This window comes from Apis cerana, linkage group LG8, assembly GCF_029169275.1.
Source record: "Apis cerana isolate GH-2021 linkage group LG8, AcerK_1.0, whole genome shotgun sequence".
In the NCBI taxonomy this organism is placed as follows: domain Eukaryota; kingdom Metazoa; phylum Arthropoda; class Insecta; order Hymenoptera; family Apidae; genus Apis; species Apis cerana.
Window position 1 is genome coordinate 9,920,604 of NC_083859.1, and position 21,945 is coordinate 9,942,548.

The 21,945-nt window shown below is 37.0% G+C and overlaps 1 protein-coding gene across 32 annotated transcripts in view; it reads left to right on the forward strand.

Moving 5' to 3' along the window:
- The window catches only part of LOC108002604 (polypyrimidine tract-binding protein 2), a 429,375-nt gene that overhangs the window by 374,833 nt on the left and 32,597 nt on the right, over positions 1-21,945 (forward strand). For all 32 annotated transcript variants that reach the window (XM_062078838.1, XM_062078844.1, XM_062078850.1 and 29 more), the window contains one exon: positions 11,804-11,944. In XM_062078838.1, the coding sequence (XP_061934822.1) occupies positions 11,804-11,944 (141 nt within the window). The remainder of the gene's footprint in view (positions 1-11,803; positions 11,945-21,945) is intronic.

The following is a 21,945-nucleotide window of genomic DNA, read 5'->3' on the forward strand; positions in this document are numbered from 1 at the left end:
AATGATGGCAACCTTGTTTCCACGTTGTTTCGTCGAGATTTGTACGAGGATGGTGGAGATTGTTTGAATTGTATTTTTCGAAGTGTGATTGTTTGAACGGGTTGTAGCTTGGACTATCGCCATTGTTCCGTTTGAGAGAGATCGCAACCTTGTTTCCACATTGTTTCGTTAAGATTTGTACGAGGATGATGGAGATTGTTTGAATTATATTTTTCGAAGTGTGATTGTTTAAACGGAGTGCAGCTTGGACTATCCATTGTTCCGTTTGAAAGCTTTTTTTTAATGAAAGATGGCAACCTTGTTTTCACGTTGTTTCGTTAAGATTTGTACGAGGATGGTGGAGGTTGTTTGAATTGTATTTTTCGAAGTGTGATTGTTTAAACGGGTTGTAGCTTGAACTATCGCCATTGTTCCGTTTGAGAGAGATCGCAACCTTGTTTCCACGTTGTTTCGTTAAGATTTGTACGAGGATGATGGAGATTGTTTGAATTGTATTCTTCGAAGTGTGATTGTTCCAGATTGTAGCTTGGAATATTTTCGCCATTGTTCCGTTTTTCACGTCGAGAGCTCCTTTTTAACGAGAGATTGCAACCTTGTTTCCACGTTGTTTCGTCTAGATTTGTACGAGGATGGTGGAGGTTGTTTGAATTGTATTCTTCAAAGTGTGATTGTTTAAACAGAGTGCAACTTGAATTATCGCCATTGTTCCGTTTTTCACGTTGAGAGCTTCTTTTTAACGAGAGATTGCAACCTTGTTTCCACGTTGTTTCGTTAAGATTTGTACGAGGATGATGGAGATTGTTTGAATTGTATTCTTCGAAGTGTGATTGTTTAAACGGAGTGCAGCTTGGACTATCCATTGTTCCGTTTGAAAGCTTTTTTTTAATGAAAGATGGCAACCTTGTTTCCACATTGTTTTGTCGAGATTTGTACGAGGATGGTGAAGGTTGTTTAAATTGTATTTTTCGAAGTGTGATTGTTTAAAAGGGTTGTAGCTTGATTATCGCCATTGTTCCGTTTGAGAGCTTCTTTTTAACGAGAGATCGCAACTTTGTTTCATCGAAATTTGTACAGGAATGGGAGTTGTTTGAATTGTATTCTTCGAAGTGTGATTGTAGTAGCTTGGACTATCATCGCCATTGTTCCGTTTTTCACGTTGTTTGTTTCATATTGAGAGCTTTTCCTTTTCGAGAAATTGCAATCCTTGTTTCACGAGAATCTTTGAATTCTTCGACGAAATTTCAAATGATTATGATCGTTTCGAATTGGAGAATTGAAAAATTGCAAGAGGTTGCGACAGATTATCGTCATTTTGTTGTTTTTCATATTATTTCGTTAATATTTATATAAAGAGGATTGTACTCTGAAAGTTTTCGATCAAGTTTCAGATGGTGGTTCTTTTATATATTTGGTGATTATAGTAGATTGCTAGGTTCATTCGTCAATTTTTAAGAGCTAGAAAAAAATTCACTTGAGAGAAGAGACAGATTTTCAAACTCATTGATTCTAACTATTTCTAAGATCTTAACAAATGCAATTTGACCAACTCCTTGGGACTTTTAATTTTGATGACTCTCGTATGAACGATGCAATTGCATCTATTGACAGGAATAACAATATAGCATCGATATTCCCCAATATCAAATTCATAAAAATCTTCAAACCACTCCTTCCCAACGTATAACGTTTCCTATTCCACAATTCACTTTTCCCTATAACTCGTTACTCTCCCTCCCGTGTCTCACAAACCGTGTTTCCATTCCTTAAAAGTTACACAAACTTCTTATTCCTCTCCCCCCCTCTCTCTCTTTGAAAACGCCGTTCCTAAGAATCTAAGAAAAAACTTTTATTTCGTTTCACCTATCTCCCATCCCGATCTCCCTAGACAAATCACCGCGAATCAAATATTAAGATGGTAAAAACAGAGCTATACCGGAACAAATTCCGAGGGTAGCTTTGGAATTTTTCATCGCGATTCTCCCCCCGCATCGAAATTTCCAACAGCCATTCCTCTTCGATTCGTTGCCCCTCCTGTTCGTAACAGGATGCTCGGCTCGTTCCGCAAACAAATCGCAGGGCCGTGTTCCTCGAGGCTGGTTGAACAAGCGCAATTTCCTAGGCTCTCTCTCTCCACTCCTCGTCTTTCGTCATCGTGTTAATTCTTAATTTCTTCATTTTCTTTTCGTGCCGCGTTGCGCCCGCCATTTCCCCGCCAGCGGGAAACAATCGTTTAAATATTTCGGTTTCGACGAATATAAACAAGAACCCCGTCCGCACCCCCCTCTCTTTCTCTCTCTTCCCTCCAAGAGAAAATTGAACCGGGAATATTTGCAATTCGGTTCCTTTTTTTTTATTTTCGCGTTTCAGAGTTTTTTTTATCAGGAGGAGGAGGAGGAGGGAAGCGAGCCTCGTTGGAATATCTCTGTTCGGGTCGAGGAGATCTTCGGAAAAGTTTGACTTTTCGATTCGGCAATTACAGGACGACGGGGGATGGAGTTTGGGCTTTTGATCCGGGAAATTTTTGGGAAACGAGTTGGGAACGGGGTTCGAACAGTTTTCAAGGAGAATAAGTTTTTCGGGACGCGTGCGGCGGAATATTTGTGATGGATGCGGAGGGCTAAGGGTTATGGAGTGCCGTTTGATGATGCTATATTAGAGCACCCCTGCGAATCCACCATCACGACCCCAAAGAAATTCCTTTCTACCCTCTTTAACGTGGATATAATAGTACCATCCATCCCTTACAAGATCTTATTTCTTCGACATTGTTGTTTAGTCTAGTTATATGTATTTATAGTATGTTAGAGTGTATTGTAATTTTCAACGACGCCACTCGATGAATCATATTGGCCAGTATGAATTGACAGTACGATATTTATTTATATCTACAAGTTGCTTTACAATTTTTTGGAAAGGTTGTCGAAAAGAGGAAAAGAAAAATAAATAAATATTATTTTTTTAATCAAGTTCGAAACATCCCCGAAAGCATCTGCTCGTCTCGTGCTCCTCAGAAAGTTCACGTTCGAGTTAAAAATCGTCCAACTGATAGTAAACGCCACAGGCATTGTTATTTATCGCCGGGGCTCGTATTATTTGGATCGTCCTCTCTCTCGAAAGAACCACAACCCGCGGCCGGTCGATGTATATTTAACCAGACGGCGAGAGTTGAAGGTTGCTACGTCGAAACGAATTTTTCGCGAATGTGGATCATGAGGTCGCTCAACGACTTTCCTTCTTCCCTTTTTTTTCTTTCTTTCCTTCTTTCTTTCTTTCTTCTTCGCGAGAACAATGCATCTCTGCGTGAATTTACGAATTTCCTTTCTTGCTCCTTTTAAGAAGGGGGGGATATTGGTATCGAAACGGTTGCACGCGTGGAATAATTAAATTAGAGTCGATTTTTCTTTTTTTTTCTTCAGTTTTTGCTCGAATCACTTTTGATCGTGAAGAGAAAGAAATTAAATATCTAAAATTATTTTTCAGATTCTTACAATTAGTATCATTGCTCAACAATAATCAAATTGGAGTGCGAACGAGTAATTTTCAAATGAATGCTTCGTAATTATTTAATATGAACTGGTTGAGTGTGAATTAAAAACAAATAGGTATAAAACGAGTGAAAAACGAGATTCTTGAGAAAAGGTTAATTGAATTACGGATATTATATATATATATCCGTATTCCACTGATTCTAATTGGTTTCTCAAGTAGTGGAAATAAATAATTGGCAGCCGCGAATTTTATTGTCCAAATTGCGATTCTTCTTCCATCACTCCTCTGGAAAGAGATCGTATGAGCTGTGTTAAATTGTGATTATTCTCTCTCTTCGTAGAGGAGATGAAGATAAATTAATCGATGAATTAATATGAAAAAGTCTTTGAATAAAAAAGGAAAGGGAAGTAAATAAAGGAAAAAAGCAAACAAAAATTCAATTTTTCCGAATGAAAGAAAGTCAAATTAATTTTGTTAATTCTTCTGCTTCGAAGAAAAAACTCCACTCACAGGCCGGGAATAAACTTAATCAAGCGAGGAAAATTAAGTCCATTTTTATTATGATCCAAGAGCGAACGAATCTCTCTTTTTTTCTTCTTCTTCCCTTTTCTTGCAATCTCTGTTGAAGAGTTGTCAGGCAGCGGCTGGCATTTTTCAAATTTGATGTTTATTCGTATCCCCAATGCCCCGCCAATTCTCATATTTCTCCTCTCACCGGCTCCTTACGCTTTTTCCATATCTCAACGTTTCTCCCGTGTATTTTCCAGGTGTGTTCTCCTATATTTCACAAATCCCCGATTTCTCTTCGTTTCTTATCCAACCGGTGGTGCTCCACTGTCTTATATACCTGTCACAGATCCCTCCCCCCTCCTGTATTTTTATTACAGTTGTACTCCGCATTTCCGTTTGAGATATTCGTCGAGATTTCTTATTAAGCCGCCCCTCCCCTCCCCTTCACTTGATTTAGTTCCAAGGAGTTTGAATCGTTTCTCCAATCATGTTACGATAATTTGCGATGATGAATAAGTGAAGGTGATAAGAAAAAGTATTAAAGGAAAAGAAAGTAGCGATTGAAATTTTCGTGCATATTTCATTCTATAAAAAAAGGGGGGAAAAGGATTAAATTTTAAATAGGTTGCGAAGAAGATCGCTTTATATCGTTTCGAGGCGAGAAGTAAAAGGTGGAGTATATCAGTCGCAACAAGTAGGAAGGTTATGGTAATGTTCTCAGTCCGAGCACTTACACGGTTAGTTCAGGGACGGGCCATCAGAAGGGGTTGGAAACTACCCCCTTAGAGTAGTTATTTCGCCTGTTGAAAGCTTCGCTCGAGTGCATAGTCAAAGTAACGGTCTCAGCCGAGGCAATCTTGCTACTCGAAACTTCTTGGATTACTTCGACTTGTAAGCATAACTCGTGTGCGTCTTTTCCTTTCATCATTTCCCTCCTTTCTCCGACTTTTCAACGCGGGGAAATAAAATTGTACATCAACGTTTGCAATTTAGCGAACGTTGGATGGATCTTTCCGTTCGAAATTTTAATCGTTTCCTTGCGTTTCGCTTTGTCCGTTTATTCTTTCAGAAAATTCTTTTTTCCTTTCTCAGACGGAGGTTCTTCGTATTCGCTTGAAATCGAGGGAAGGGTATGTTTTTTGAACATTCTTAAATCCCTGCCAATCGAATTCATTTTCGTGAAAAATTTTTTCGAAAAATTAAATTATAAATAAAATGTTCGCAATGAGGAAATAGATAGACCTCGAAAGTGTTAACAATACTGGTTATCTCGAATATATATTGAATCAGGCAAGAGAATCGCGTTAAGATCGATTCGAAACGGGAGAATTAAAATTTTCGGAAAAATCAGGGAGGATCCGTTCGGAAATGAAGCATCGTGAATAAAGCATCGACAAATGAAACAAATAAACTTGGATCGAAACAGGCGAGCAATACTTATTATCCCAAATATATAACAAAATCGTATTAAAATTAATTTGAAACGCGGCAAACATTAATTTTCAAAATTTTCCACAGAACCGCGAAGCACCGCTTCAAAAATAAAATCATCGATAAAACGTTCCCGGTGGAATGAATAAACTTCGAAAATCGAAACGTCCGCAACAATAACTTATTATCCACACATTTGCGCGAAAATCCTCGACAATCCTCATCCCGTAGATATTCATCTTCGCGTGACAAAATCGTAATAAAATTAATTCGAAATAAACAGAATCAATTTTGCCAACCGATTTTATCCCAACCCTCGAGCGCAAAACTCGAACCGATCAACGTCTGAACGCACGAATCGTTTTTTCCCCGATATTCACGGTGAATCGAGCCGATTCGACCGATCGTTTTCCGAGATTTCAAACCCCCGAACAACCGTTTTGAATGCAAGTTTAACGTATTATTGTTGCCTCGACACAATGGACCTGCGCCCATTGTAACCCTTCTCCCTCTCTCCCCTTCTCCCTCTCTCTCTCTCTCTCTCTCTCTCACTCCCCCCTCTTTTTCTCTTTTGTAAATCGTGCTTAATGATAGATGAACGCGGATGCACAGGTGGGTGAAGGGATCGGCTGTGAATTTATAATTCGACGAAACTTTTAACCCGGTTAAATCTTCCAACACCTTTCTGCAGAATTTCCATCGCGTTTTTAGACCAGGAAAGAAGGGGAGGGGGACGTGTCGTGAACGTTTAAACGGCATCGTTTTTCGAAGGAATGGAATTTATTCCGAGTTACGGATGCCTCGTTGTAAATTGTTGTTTCATTCGGGAGGAATGCAATTAGTAGGGGATCCGATCGACGAATAAGTGTGTGTGTGTGTGTGTTTAAACGGTGCTTGTTCAACTCGAGAGTGCGAGATTATGGAATTTCGCGAATGTGTGCCTCCTGTGTCGAATTTATTCGTCACTTGGAAGAAATATTCGTTCGATTTTCGATCGTGTCTTGGGAATTTTGTAAAAAAAGAAAGAAAAGTTGTACGACGAAATAGTTGGATTCGAGAGATTATTCATTCGATTTCATACCTGTTTTCGGAAAGTTCGATTTTAAAGTTTGTATTAAAATTCTTTTTTTTTTTTTTCGATACTCTTTCGTAATTTTCTTATTTTCGTCGATCGAAAACATCCCTCATCCTCGTTTCCTTTCCTCTATTCTTCTTTCTTCCTCTTTCTTCCTCCCTCCCCTTTTTTTCGCTTCGTTCTCACCGATTGTTTTACATTTCTTTCACCCGCCACGATTCTCCTCTTATCTCCACACCATCTCCACTCTCTTCCCTCCCCTGTCCAGAAATTAAGATACAAGTTTAATTGAGCCTTTCCAGCTCGCAGCTGGCGACTTTATCATCGACATTCACTATAATTAAACCATCTGCATCTTTTTAAACGGCGAGAAGGGGGCGTTCCTTTGAAGCTTCTTCAACAGAAGCAAAACCCCTCGGTTTTTCTTTTTTCTTGTCTCTCTCTCTCTCTCTCTCTCTCTCTCTCTCTCTCTCTCTCTCTCTCTCTCTCTCTCTCTCTCTCTCTCTCTCTCTCTCTTACCGAGTTTCTTTGGAAAGTTTGCCAGCTGGAGAAGAAAGGAGACACGAGGCGGAGGTTTTAAGGCGGTTTGTTCGAGAACGTGAATTCACGCGATATTCTTTGGAAAATTTGGGTCGAAAGATGGGAGAGAACGCTTGTTTTCTTTTTTTTTTTCTCCGGGTGTCATTCAGAATTTTGTATTGTATTATAATTTCATTCAAATTCGTGGAATTTTATTTAATATGGGGCAAGTGCAGTTGGAATAACATCTTTGACTTTTTCTTCAGCCGCTTAAGCCGATTTTAATGATTTCAATGTGTCATTCACGCGCTAATTTATTCACTTTTTCCAGGAATCCAGAATTGATTCGATAAATGTGAAACGAGAACTTCCGAGAATTTCTAAGATTCTTTCTCACGTTTTCTTTTAAATAATAAAATTTACATTTCTCGAACATCATTTTTTTTTAAGCTCGTCGATTTAATGATTTCGAGGCGCTAATTTATTTACTTTTCCCTCTTTTTTTTCTTTAGAAAAAGAAAGAAAAAGATATCTATCGAATTGATAATTCTAATTTTAAAATTCGCCGCTAAAATTCAATTTCTAACTCGCGTTGGAAAGTTTTCTTTTAAATAATAAAATTTATATTTCCATCGTGATTCGAGTTGCGCCCCCGATCGAAAATCAATTTCATTAAAAATTCCCCAAGTTTATTCGTCGAGATGGAAAAACCTGGAAGGAAATTAAATCTGAGGTAAGAGGGTGAATTTTCACAGCTGCACAATGCTTTTCCATTTCGTTGCCGGGAGATTCCTTCGATTTCGCGTGTCTCCTTGGAAGATCTACGAGTCTGATGGGATTCTTTCGAAAAAAGGGAGGAAACTCTGGGGTGAGGGAACTGGCTCAGGGGTCAAATTTATGGCCAACACGCAAAGAGAATTATTGGGTTGCTAATTGAAGAAACGAAAACGGGAACTGGAATGAGTGGAAATTATCGTGGAACCTTAATTTCCCCCTCCTCTTTTTTTCAAATTTCCCATTCAACAAAAATTAAATTCTCGATCGAAAATCGAGAGACGAACACGCAACGCTGCATAAAATCGTGCAAATTCTCCATTTCCAAATTCCGTTTCCTCGAATTTTAACAACGAATATTAAAAAAGAAATTCCTTCTGCGTTTCTTCGAACTTGGAAAAAACTCGTTCAAGAGATGGAGAAGAGGGGACCCCGCGGGATTGAATTTTCATTTCAAATTATGCACGATGGGCGAGAGATTTCTCCTCTTTGTCAGAATTAAAGCCCATCCCTCGATTGATTAAACCCCTACAGCATTTCCAGCCCTTTAAAAATCCACCATCGAAACCTCCCTTTCTGCAAACCGACTTTGAAAATCCATCCTGCAGCGTGGAAGCATTGTTGCAGCTCGCCATTTTCCCGGAAACGCCGGTTTATGGGGGAGGGGGGCGCAGTTGATTATCTCGCGACGACCCACGTCACCCATCCGAGTGAAAACCATTCTTGGAGCCAAGGTGAAAATTTGTTGGGGCCAATACGAAATTATTTGTTCGATCGAAAACGGCCCTTATTGTATTATATTTGTATACAAGGAGTGTAATACAATCTTTAAACAATTATGGCGCGAAAAAAAAGTTGAAACTTTATTTGTTGTTGCAGCAAGAGGAATAATTTAATGGGGAATTTGTGAAAATGTTTCAAAACGTGTGTGCGCCCGTGTGTTTATCGTTCGTGGATTTTTGATGATCCCTTGAGCGTACAGGGTGTTTTCGAGTGGCGTTTTAAAATTTTAACGGTGTTTGATGCTTGTTTGGATGTATGACGACGATCCGGAGCGGGACGGTTCTTTCAGAATTGCCACTTCTTTGAATTTTAATTAATAATCACGTTTAAAAATACGAGCGTGTACATCGAGAATTGAATCCCTTGTTAAAGTTGCAAATTGTTGATCCGTTTGAAACAAGCATCGTCAATTCTATTTCATTTTAACTCGAAAATTTTCGCAATCGTCGAGATAGGGCAAAGGCGAGATCATCGAAGGGGGTTGAAACAGTGAATCCGATCAGGAGTTCGCGAGTGTAAAAATATTTAACCGAGTTTAACGCATCCTCGAGGATCTGCAGCAAAAGATTCAGCAAGGGGGAGGAGGGGAGGGCGATTAGAGCTTAATCGAGATGAACGCTTGAGGGATCACGTGACCGAGATAAAAGAGATACGATTTCCAGCGACAACAGTTTACAGCAGAAGTTGAAACGAAACTCGGTAACGAGAGCGCTTTCACGCTGGTGAGAGCACACCACGTCTGCCATCCACTTATCCTTCTTTACGGCTCCAAGGGTGTAAAGAAGATCTTGCTCCCTGTTTTACCTATCGAAGTTTTACCGTCTAAAATGACATTTCCTCGATCACAATTTTACAGATCGGTTTATATAGATATAAATGAATTCTACCAAGTTTTAAGGAAATTTTTCAAGTTGTAATCAAGTTGGATCGCTCTGGAGAATCGAGAGCCGTCTTAAATGAATTCTACAATTTCAAGATTTTATTCGAGGAACGTGTGACTTTTGAAAACTATTATTCGAGATGATCTAATATAAAAAATATCTTGCACATCTTGAAAGTTGGATATTCTGATATTTAACGTTTACAATTTGAAGATGAATCGATGAACGACAAATCCAAAGTCGAATTTAATGCACTCGTACGAAATAAAATATCTGGAAGATCTGAAAGTTTCTCGAACTTTCAGTTTTATTAGTTTAATTTTATTTTATCCATTTTACATTGAATTCCCAGTAATTTTTACATCGCGTTTGATATAAAAAAATGTTTCGACGCGTCGATTTCCTCCGTGTGTGTCCGGTGGCCATTTTAATTTCACACGAACGATCTACGTGACCGACTGAGACACCATCGTAAATGCCCAGTACTTCAAAATTCTCGGAAACTCACCATCGCGGAAGGAAATTCGAACTTTTATCGCGACGAATTATCTACGCCTACGAAAATGTTCTTGTTTTTTGACAAATTCTTTTTTTCTGATTTAACTTAATGGACACTTTAGAATTTCTCTTATTCAAGAAATTATATTATATTTTTGTTGGTGAAGTGACTCGAAGAATCTCGCTCAATTTCAATCATCTTCGTAGAATTCGTTTAAGACACCTGTTATACCTCTCGATTCTCGAAAGCAATTCACGATTATAACTTCAAAAATTTCCTTAATGTAATAATACCTCTTCGAATATCTTAAACGATACTTCGAATCATAGAATTCGTTTATAAGATATCGATCGTATCCACTCTACAAAATTATGATCCAAAGAGTGAAATTTTATTTTAGACCATAAAATTTGGCGATACTTGTTTTAATATATACAGAATCTTTTATAGATCGAGCATCAAAGAAGGTTGTTATATTTTTTTATTCGACAAATTTTGAGGAATATTCAAATATATATGATTTTTTTCTTTCTTCTTTACGATTTGTACTCGTGACTCATGTACAACAACGTTACTTACGTACATACGTGAAACACGTTCGATTCATAGAGCGTGGGGTCCAGTCGATTGGATGTGAATTGGATTTAATTCGCAGAATCTTCCTAAATAGAGCGTGAGTTAAATATGTAACTCACGTAACTCACGTTCGATTCGTTAACGTTATAGCAGAATATCGAATAGTAGTGGATAATGGTTGTGGATAATGGAAAAACCACGACGAATTCCATCGTCAATTTCATCTTACGTACGTCGATTTTCCGATTTCGTCACATACGCATATGTATATATTTAATTAAACGCAACGGGAATATCATTTAATTAAAATGGTAATTTCGTTTATCTCTAATTCCCCTATGTAAAAACGTATACTTTAATTTTTTGTACCACCATTATTGATCTTTCATTTTTCAAACATTTCTCGCTGTGCCTTCCTTCGAACGGGTTGTACAGAATCGAAGTAATTGCCATGTGTGTTTTACTTTTCGGTGTACACAACGTGTTTACTTTTATTTGGACAGGGATGACGCAAATGGATGAAAATACACTCCCGTGACGCATGAACTTCGCATTTTTTTTTTTTATTTTTATTTTTATTTTATCGGCGGATAATCTGAAAAAATGTGTTTGTTCGAACGGTTTGAAAATTACGTAGCAGTATCGTGGAAACGCTTGTATCAATCGTGTATCGTTTAAAAAAAAGTACGATTTTCTATTTGTAATTTGTTTCGTTGTTGATTAAAAATCGTGATACAGGTCCGTTGGCGTTTCTTTACCATTTTATGCTAATCACGAACTGCGGATGAAGTTTGCGCGCACAGCGACATCTGGCGATAGAGTTTTATTCGATAACTCGAAGACTGCATTAACAATTCAACGTAGAAAATTCAAATTCTTTTTATCACATTTATGGGAATATATATATATGTATTAATATTTGCGTTCTATTAAAAATTTTATAACAATACAATACGCAAAGTTATTAACTTATTAATTTTATATGAATTTGGGTTTTTTATGCAATTTGAAACGGTTTATTTTTCTTTCATTCATTTTTTTTTTTTATTTGGATTGTAGTAATTGTGTTTATTTTATATTTGGATGGGAAATTGAAAATCTGCGAAACGGTATATTTGTGCTTTTAATTTAAATTGATAATGAAGTTGTTATCTCAGTTGAGTTGAAGATATTGATTGGGATTCTTATACGAATTTACAATTTTTATAACGTTTCGTGAATTTGAACAACAAGGCGATGATACTATTTTTTTTTTTTCTGTTGTAGAACTCAAACAATCAAGTCGCGCTTCCTGGACAGAATCAGGTGGCTCAGACACAAGCAGAGACCCAAGGGGGGCCCAATACCGTTCTCAGAGTCATCGTCGAGCAGATGGTTTACCCAATTTCCTTAGACGTGCTCTATCAGGTAAGTTATGACTTCTGTTTCTACATCCATCGATTAATTTCTCGTTTACCCTAATTGGAAAACGATAATGGACGTGTTTTACCGCTTATCGACGTAAGATTCAATAATTTATGCGTTCTGTTGATATTTTCTTTCACCGTTGTTCATAGAGTTTTCATCTAGAGAAAATTAGGAAATACCTGTATCAAAAAATTTTCAGTCAAAACCGTACCCAATTTCTAGAACTTTAAAAATTTCGAATTACTTCTGAAGAACGTCAAAAAAGCGAATATTAGGAGAGAATTTTCTAAAAATTCATCGAACGTTTTTCGAAAGAGAAGGAAAGAAAAGAATAAAAAAGGAAGCGGAAATCAAGCAAAACGTTTCGAATTTTTTATTGCATCCCGCAGAATATTCACCTTGAAAGAATTCAAAAGAGAATCGGCGAACGATTGCGTGAAATTTATTCGAAAACAACACGAGAGATTGTGCTCTCGCGTGGTAAAAACGGTCGAAATCGGCGGGAATAATGCAGGAGATGGGAAATTAATCGGATTTCGCGGCGTATCCGGCGAATTCGATTCCCGATTAATCGGATATTTTCTCCTTTCGCCAGTTCGCGCGTGGATTACGATAGAAAAGGGCCGTGGCATATTTCGTTCACCGATCTCGCTAGATTTTTCCCCCTCGTTCTCGTTAATGGAATATTAAACAATCCCGATATAACGCTTACAGTTTCGTTGCAAATCATCCAGACTCCCGATTCTCAATTTATTATTTCGACGTTCGTTTCCCTCGTTCGAAATGCAATGCATTCCGTCATTTCTCATCGATTTCGTATGTATTTCGATGAACATGAATATTTCCCTGCAACTTCGTCATTTTAAGAATTGAGGTTAGAATTGCTTTCTCTCGGCGGGCGCCATTTTCTTGAACGACGTAACGAAATGGCGGATGATCTTGAAACGGTTGATAATGTAGAAAATATCGCTATATGTGTACAGATTTTTTATGGATTATTCGTGTGATTTTTTTGAACGAAATAACAAAATCTTAAAAAGATCGGTAATAGAATATATATACAATATATATACATATGTATATATACAAAAAAAATTTGGTGGAAGAAGAAATCAATATAATTATTTTCCACTGTTTCAAATTACAAAGATAAAAGTAGCAGTCGCAAAAACGTTATGTGAGATTAACAAAATTTTATCGTTCGCATGGAAAGAGAATTATTTCATAAATGTAAAATAATTCTACTAACGTTTTGGCAAAGTAAAATATTAACTCTCATTATAAATGAATAAAAAAGTGGATATAACGCATACTTGTAAAAAGTATGCATTATAATACAATGCGAACTGGTGCCCTGAAAGTTATGGAAGCGTATTACCCTTGAAAGTATTTCGTCCAAAATATCAGGATTTTCATGATGCCAACGTGAAAAAGTTCACTAGCAAAGTTATCCCCTGGTTACTTCCTCCCTTTCATCGACTTAATCTTTTACAAATTTACGTTTCACAAAACTTCTCATTCATTTCAGTGTAACGCTCATTTATTTCTCTCTTTCCGCCCCTTTAATACGAATACTACAAATAATACAAAATAATACACAGATAACACAAGTCGAAAGAACGAAACGTAAGACGATTATCATCTTGTGTACTTAAATGCACGGATACACTTTTACACTTTTAAAAGTCCCCGTGTAGGGGGATGCGTCGCCGGTTGCATCAGATAGGACGCTTGGTAAAACATGCAATCCACATGCATTGCGAATTGTGCAGCAAAATTTATGACACGCGGGATGCTCCATTGATCGTATCGCGCAATATCGAACACGTCGCCACGTTTACAAAGTATAGATAGAAATTTTTGCAATTGGGTCTACAATACACCCGTGTGCACAGCCCCATTGTATTAATAGATTACGAATAGATTATGTCGCCGTGTTCGAATTAATTCTAATTGAAAGGGCGCGTTGCACGGCGAGCACGGCTGCAACGAAGCAAGGACGAAAACGAGCGATTGATTGTCATAATGCGAAGTCATTGGAACACGCAATTGCGTGGAGCGATCGCGTTACACGGTTCGTCGCACCAATTTTGCATTACGAATTCGTAATAAGGAAACGGGGTCTCACCCTCCCCTCCTGGGGGTGGATTACATATTTACGGAATTACGAATAGCAATTAACGATGCGCGGGAATTATGCAACGTGGAACCGGCGTTGTTATTGAATTAATTCACCTGTTCCGAGCGCAGAAACCGATTCTCGCGTCCGATTAATCACGTTGAACGATGCTCGATTAACGACTCGATTAAAATTACCACCGCATTGTTCTGCCTATTATGATGATGATGGTTGTTTAAAAAAAAAAAAAGAACGTGTCCTATCACGGATGATCTCTTATCTTTTTTTTTTTTTTTTTTTTTTACGAATAAAAGACTCGTTCCTTCTCGACAATTCATACAATTGGAAAACAAGATTTTTTTGGTGAATTTAATGAGCAAGATTATAATAGTAATCGATTGACGAGTTGATTAAAATTATCGATGATAATGGTTGTTAAAAAACGTTTTATGGTTATTACGAATGATCTCTCGTCTTTTTTTATGGAATAAAAAATTCCTTCCTTCTCGATAACATTTTTAAGGAGTACGATTATAGTAATCGATTAACGAGTCGATTAAAATTACCATTATTCTGCCTATTATAACGATGATAATGATTGTTAAAGAAACATGTCCTATTATGGATAAAAAATTCCTTCTCGATATTAATTCATACAATTGGAAAACAAAATTTTGATATATTTAACGAGATTATAATAAATAATCGGAGTATATTAAAGTATCGAGATAGTTGTTTAATTGATCGACTTACGAATCCTCTGCACTGCATAAGTTATTTATAATACCGCATCGATACTAATTTAGAAGTTATAAATTTTTTAAACGGAATCTAATATTTTCCAAAATAAAATATTTTCCTCTTCTGAGTGCTGAATGAATATCCTCACTTTTTTACACGGAATAAATTTAATAAAGTTAGCCAATTAATACGATACGTTCAATTTTTCGAGCGAAGTTGATCACTGGAGCGCGATAAAAAAATATCACGATGTTTCGAGAATTTTCGTTCATCGAGAAATCGATCTCGAAAGGAATCCATTCTTGTACCTTCATCAACATCGCGCACGTTTGTTGTATCGTACGAACTTTCTCTGTCGTTTTTCCCGTGTCGATCATTTTCGATACGAAAAAATAGAAAATTTGCACCATGGTGAATAAAGGGGGAGGAAGTGAGGAGGAATAGGAGAGAAAAGGAGGAGGAACAAAAGAGCGATTCACCGTGGGGAAATGTGCAATAAAAGTTCGGATAAAGGAAATGTAAAAGACAATGCCTATTGTAAATACAGTACAGGTTTTTTTTTGTTAAAAATATAAGAGCGAAATGAGAGTTATAGATAGATATGTACGAAATGAAATAGCACGGATTGCTCCGTTTCGTTTCCCCCTCCCCTTCTCATTTTTTTCCTTCTCTTATTGTTCCAAGAATTATTCGAAAAGATATAAGAAAATTGGCAAATTAACTCGATACGAATAATATAGGAAAGTATAGAAATTGTTGTTCTCCAACAATTAAACAATTACATTTTATTTACTTTAAAAACAAATTATGACAAATAATATCGAATATCTCCGCCAACAATTTGACATTATATTTTATTTATTTCGTGTAACGTAATCATTGCCGTTCAAATTATTAATTTTGAATCGATCGAACTTCATTATTAAATAATAATGAAGTTGATAATGGGATACGAATGTAATGTTTAATCGAAAACGCCCATTTTCAATTAAGGGGCCATTTTTGCGCCGATAATCGCTATTTCCTCGCTGTTTGAAGATCACTCGGAACGTCACTCGATCGGAGGATCGAATGATACACGCTGCATCCACGCTGCATTCGAGAACTGGATGGCGTCTTTCCGGCTGAGTGTCGCGCGTTTTCATACGTGACGTATGCTAAACAACCCGTTCCTTTTTGTTGAATACGGTTTAAAAAGAAAAAGAAAGAAGGAGAGAGAGGGAGAGAGAGGGAAGAACGTGGGGGAGGAAGAGGGGGTGGCTTTTAGAAAGATTCTGAATGAAGAGTTCGCGGGTTCGCGAGGAAAAATGGAAAGTGTGTCGTAAAAAGCGCTCTTTGCTTGCTTTCCCCATTTTTTTTTCTTTTTTGTTTCTTTCGCTTTCCTCTTTTTCATCGTTTCATGCGCGAGACGAAATAAGGTTTTTTCGGTTCGAACGTGGGAGAACATTTGTCGACCACGCATCCGAAAAAGATTCTCTTTGTTTATTTTACCTTATCTTTGATTTATCTCGGTTTTTATATTTAAGAGTCAACATATAAAACCACAAAATAAGACGTTGCAAATGTAATGTTTTCGAATTGATGAAAATTTTATGAGTATCGGTTATTAACCATCGAGAAATAGTTCCTTGTTCCTAGTTCCTCCTAATTCTTAAAAGAAACGAGAAACATTCTCCTCCTTAAATTTTCGATATTCCATCACGCATCCTCCCCTCCCAATAAAACCGCACGATCTCTGTACCATTGCACGATCCGAATAATTTAACGTGGGAAAGCTTCCGTGTATTCTCTTCGATCCGGGGGAAAAAAAAAAGAAAAAAGAAAAAAGGAAAGAAAGGAAAAATCGCAGCCAAAGCTAAAAGTTTTGGAAATTCCAAAAGACCGGACCATCTTCGTTCGAAAGATCTGGAAGAAGATTTCGATTCGGTTTTTTCGGAAGGTAGAGCGCGGGCGGTAAGCCGATAATGGACCGAGTAGAAAACACGGTTGGATTACAGGAGGCGGGCATTGGCGGCGTTGTTTGGCCGCGTAAGTAGGCTTACGCGGCGATTTCGACGCCGGATTTACACGCATCGCGATCGCTTCGAAAGATTAGCTCCCAACCATCGCGCTAAGTCGACTCGCTGCCCGCTGACCGGAAACGCTGCTTTTGTTCCTCGCGAAACGTGGATGTTGCGGATGCACGAGGCGGTAAAGGTATCTGTTTTAGAATTCCATGGTATTTCGCGTTCGATAAAGAGACATTTCTTTTTTCTTCTTTCCATTTCGAAGGAGAAATTTTGTCACCCTTGAGAGGGAGTTTCTCTTCTGGTGTCTTGTGCTTAGAAGAAAAATGAATTTTTGAAATCGAATGGTGGGTCGTGACACTTTTTGGAAGGAAAATTTTAATTGTAATTAGATTTTCTTTCGTTTTATTTTCAGTTTCGGTGAAAGAATAGATAAAAAGAAACGTGTCTGAAAAAGGTGAAATTTTTTGAACGTGTCGTTTTTTTTTTTCTTTTTAATTTTCCTGCTTCTCTTGATTACGAATTCGTTTCTACAAAGATACTCAAAAAGTTTCGTTTTTGTAAAGAACATATATTATGAAGAAGGAATTTAATTAATAATACTCTTCATGTATGCTGCAATGTTGAGTTTTAAACGAAATTATTGTAAAATTTTGCCAATTTTATCTTTCACTCGTTTCATTCGTTAAATTCCTTAATGGTTTTAGATTTTTTTTTTTACCCATGTCATTTCAAAGTGATAGATAATCATGATTAATTAATACCGGGGTGTTAGTTTCACATTAGCTTAATATTAATTTAATGGATAATTCCATTGCATTATTCAAACCGCAATTTCTGTTTAATTGTAATTAAATACGAGTGAATGAAATTATCGATGAAAATTTGCATATTTTGTGGTGAGAAACATACATTATCAAATTGTAAATTAGTAGTTAAAAAACTACTAATTTTTTAGTTAATTAAACAACAACATAAGACGAATAATTATTTAGTTATTTGAATACATTATTTTTGATTAAAAAATATAATATTAAAAAACCGTGCATCGATATATTCGATATAACCGAAGGAGAAGAACAAGAGAAATGCTAGTAACGTTGGAGGTATGGTGAATTAAATTACTGAGATGTCAAACGTGTCGAGAGAGAAGCTAAAGCTATCAGAATTTTCCACGAGTTGGTAACTGCTTCGATCGTAATCCTTTTGTCGAGGAATATAATCCTCGCAATTTAAATGAAATCGATGCGGGGCAACTTAAAGAAATCTGCAAATATTGAAACACCGGATATCCGTGGAGTTGGAACGCGAAAAATTTAATAACGCTGAAAAAGTCCGCGAAATCCAATGGCCCTATTACCATTTGTATCCGAATAATCGATTTACATTATATGCAAATCCCCCCGCAGCTTAATAGTCCACCTGACCACTATTTTTTAACCTACTTCAAATCTATCTTTATTTTTCGTCAATTTATCCATCCATAGAAATTATAGTTTAACGATAACAAGGAGAACGATTATTTGATTGAAGTATCTATAATTAAAGAAAACTCTTTTCGATATTGTTCAACAAGTACAAACGTTATCAAAAAAAGAAAGAAAGAAAGAAAGAAAGAAAGAAAGAAAGAAAGAAAGGTTTCAACGTCCCCTATAAACGAAGACTCGTACGAAGGTAGGCGATTTTTTCATTGTTGCCAGACCAAAGGCAAAGAATAATCGACAATAAATGGGGGAAGGGCCATTAAAAGTTGGTCCATAATCAATGGTTCCTTTAATAGGATACGTTTCGTTAACTTCACGGATCATTAGAAATTTTAAGGCGGTGACTAATAGCACCCCGTTGGATTACCAAGTTTTCATGGCGTCGAAGCACCCCTTCTTCCTTCTCCTCCTCCTCGATTTCGCATCGAAGTGGAATGGAAAGTGCAAGTTCCCTAAGAATCGCCGATTTCGTGATCTTTAATCGAGCATTTATTCGAAACGTGGGAAGAAATTAAATACGTTCGATCAGATCGTCCATCGAGAGAAACAATCCATCTAAAGAATAAAAATTGAACCAGAAACATTTCAAAGAAGATAAGATCGTTCGTTACGAGTTCAAACGTGTAACGATACAAGATGGAATTCATGGTATGAATGAAAATAACGAAATTGCCTGAGAGTTTTTCAAATTCGTGTAAACTTATTTAATTTCCCGTATAGATATGAATAAATTCATAAATGTGGAATGCATTTCACCGATTGTGCGATTTTTTTTTATTAATCTAATTTCGATTCTCAAAAAAAAAAAAATCAATTGCTTCATGAATTATGAATCACCCTGTATACGAAAAAAAAAAATCCTTCTCACCAAAAACTTTTCCACCAGATTATCGAAAATTTCTTTCGACCTCCACGATAGAAGAAAAATCGAACGATGTAAAATGAGCGATGTATCCCTCATAAAAAAATGTAAGTAAAAGAGAGAAAGAGAGAGAGAAAAGAATAGACCGAACGAAGCCAGAAGAGATATCCTTTAATTGTCCGTTCAACTGGTCACTTCGAAAGAGGAGAGGAGAAAATAAAAGAGGCATCAGCCCCGAAGAGGCGATCGGTTACCGCATAGCTAAACCGTGAAAAATCATCCCTGTTACGAAGCACGTAAGGCTTGGGAAAGGGGAGGAAAGAAAGAAGAAAAGGAAAAAGAGGAGGAAGAAAGGGTAGGTAAGCAGAAATGGAGACGAGTTCGTTCGGTAAATCGGATTATACAGTCGGTGGATAGACGGTCGTGAAGCGGCGTGGCATCCTCGAAACCGGTCGCTTCAACCCTGTAATTTCTCTCTGAACACGTTCCCCGAGTCCTAGCCTGGAAATGCTACTCGAGAAAACGTAAACGTCGCTCTTTTGACGTTTATGCGTGTAGTTCCTTTAAATGGCGAACGATTCCTCTTTTTTCCCTTAGCTTTCCCTGTCTTTTTTCCCTTATTCGTCGTAAAAGAGAAATTTTGGAGGAAATGTTTGCGGAACGATTTCGTCATTTTTATCTTCATCTTTGTGTTCTCCCGGACACAAAGTTAGATCGAGAGATTTTTCAGCCGTTACGGAATTTAATTTTTCTTTTATTCCATTTCTATACGTATTTCATTATAATACCGGGGAATGACGAGTTGAAATTCTCGTTGGAAAACGTTTCTCCAAGAAGAGTTAATTCGTGGTGATATTTTTAAAATATAAATTTAAACTCGATACGTCGTGTTTTAAATTTTTTCTTTGAAACGTTTCTTTCTCTCTCTCTCTCTCTCTCTTTTATTTATGTACATCGAGATCCCTGTCGAGTAGTGAAATTATGATTTTATGCATTAATTGTAAACGCGTCGAGTCGACACGCAATTCGCTAAGCTAGCTCACCTTACTTTACCTAATTTGATCTAAGAATTAAAGGATTAATCTGTATTTATATTATTAATTTTACAATTTGCCTTTATCTTCCTTTTATCCCAGTCTTTGCCCCAGGAATAGGGTGTTCTGTTCCAATTAATATAACATCCCTCCGTTTATTATAGAATTAAGATAGAGAGATAAGAGAGAGAGAGGGAGAGAAAAAAAGAGAGAGTTAATGAAACGCAAAAATATTTTCAATTTATACACGAAATGTACGAAATATAGATATTTGTATCATGGATGATCGAGATTATTTTCTGCTAAAGTTTGTATTTTGTTATAACATATAATTTTTAATAAGGATTAAAAATATGTATCGCGTTCGTGGCCGGTTATTGTGATAGGATTATAAATTATTTCATTCACTCGTCCGCCTCGCGTAACACGCTTTTGATTATATGAAAGTGTTTATTACGGATTCGGTATTCATTTTGGAGGATTTGTTGTTTTAATTATTGTTGTTGGACTTATGAAAATTGCCGGTTTATTTTAGGAGGATTTTACCAAGTAACAATATTTGTAGAAAATATCCCGATTCTCGTAAACATAAATACGATAAATTTTAATATAAATTTCAATATCGTTTACCATAGAAATATACTCCTTCCCCCTTCATTTTTACGAATACTAATCTACGAACTTGTAAATAGTAATAATAATAATAATAATAATAATAAAAAGAAAAGATACGTATTTACAAAAATTCTTAAAATAATTAAGAAAGATCAAAACCTGCCTGTTCACGTTACAATATCGACCACAATTAAAATCTACCGAAATCTAAAAAAAAAAAAGGACGAGATCAATCTTCATTGATTGAAAAACAGAAACCCAATATTACCCTGCCTTTCGAGTTCAAATTTTTCCCCCCCCTCGTCCATCTTCCTTCCCCTTTTGTTGTCAACAGTTTCAAATAGAAATTCGAGCGGATTGAAACTGGACACCCGGTAAAACGCAAAATTTGACCCGGATCTAAAAAAAAAAAAAAAATTCTCTCCCTTCTCCTTGCCATCTGCGCCACGAATAATCCCCCGGATCGTGGACACTGGGGCGAAATTACGTTACTATTATTGGGCGTTATTGCATTAGTAAGAGACGGGTGCGTCGATAATCGAGAACGGGAATTAATAACTGTTACATCGATCAATATGTACATGCGCGGCCGCCCCCACTGTCGGCGATGCGTGCCACGAGATGGCCATGAAAGGGACAACGTTTGCCACGCTTGGGCCGGGGGTTGCTCACCCCCTCGAGACCGTTAAACGACCGTCATTTCGATGCGATAAATGAACTCTCTCTCTCTCTCCCTCTCTTCCTTTCTGTCACGGTTGTTGTTGGCAATGGAATTGGGCAAGGGTTGTTGATCCTGCCTGACGTGATTGGCAGCGTTCGAGAAGATGGTCAACCCGAGTATGGATGTTCTATTCCTCCACCACTCGATATTCAGTATTGTGGAAAGAAATTTGGCGGGGGGTAAGAAGATTATTTTTATTTTCATGAAATTATATTTATACGTATATAATTATTAACTTAACTACTCGAATAAATTAAATTGTCGTATTACGAGAGATAAAGAAATTTTGCATGCGTCGTTGCGTATGAATAATTCTTTCCAAATTAATTATTCCTTCGTATTTTATCGGAGTAAATAGACGAAATGATTGTATAATGAAAATAAGAATGATAGTGTAAAGAAATGAACGTATAAGAAGT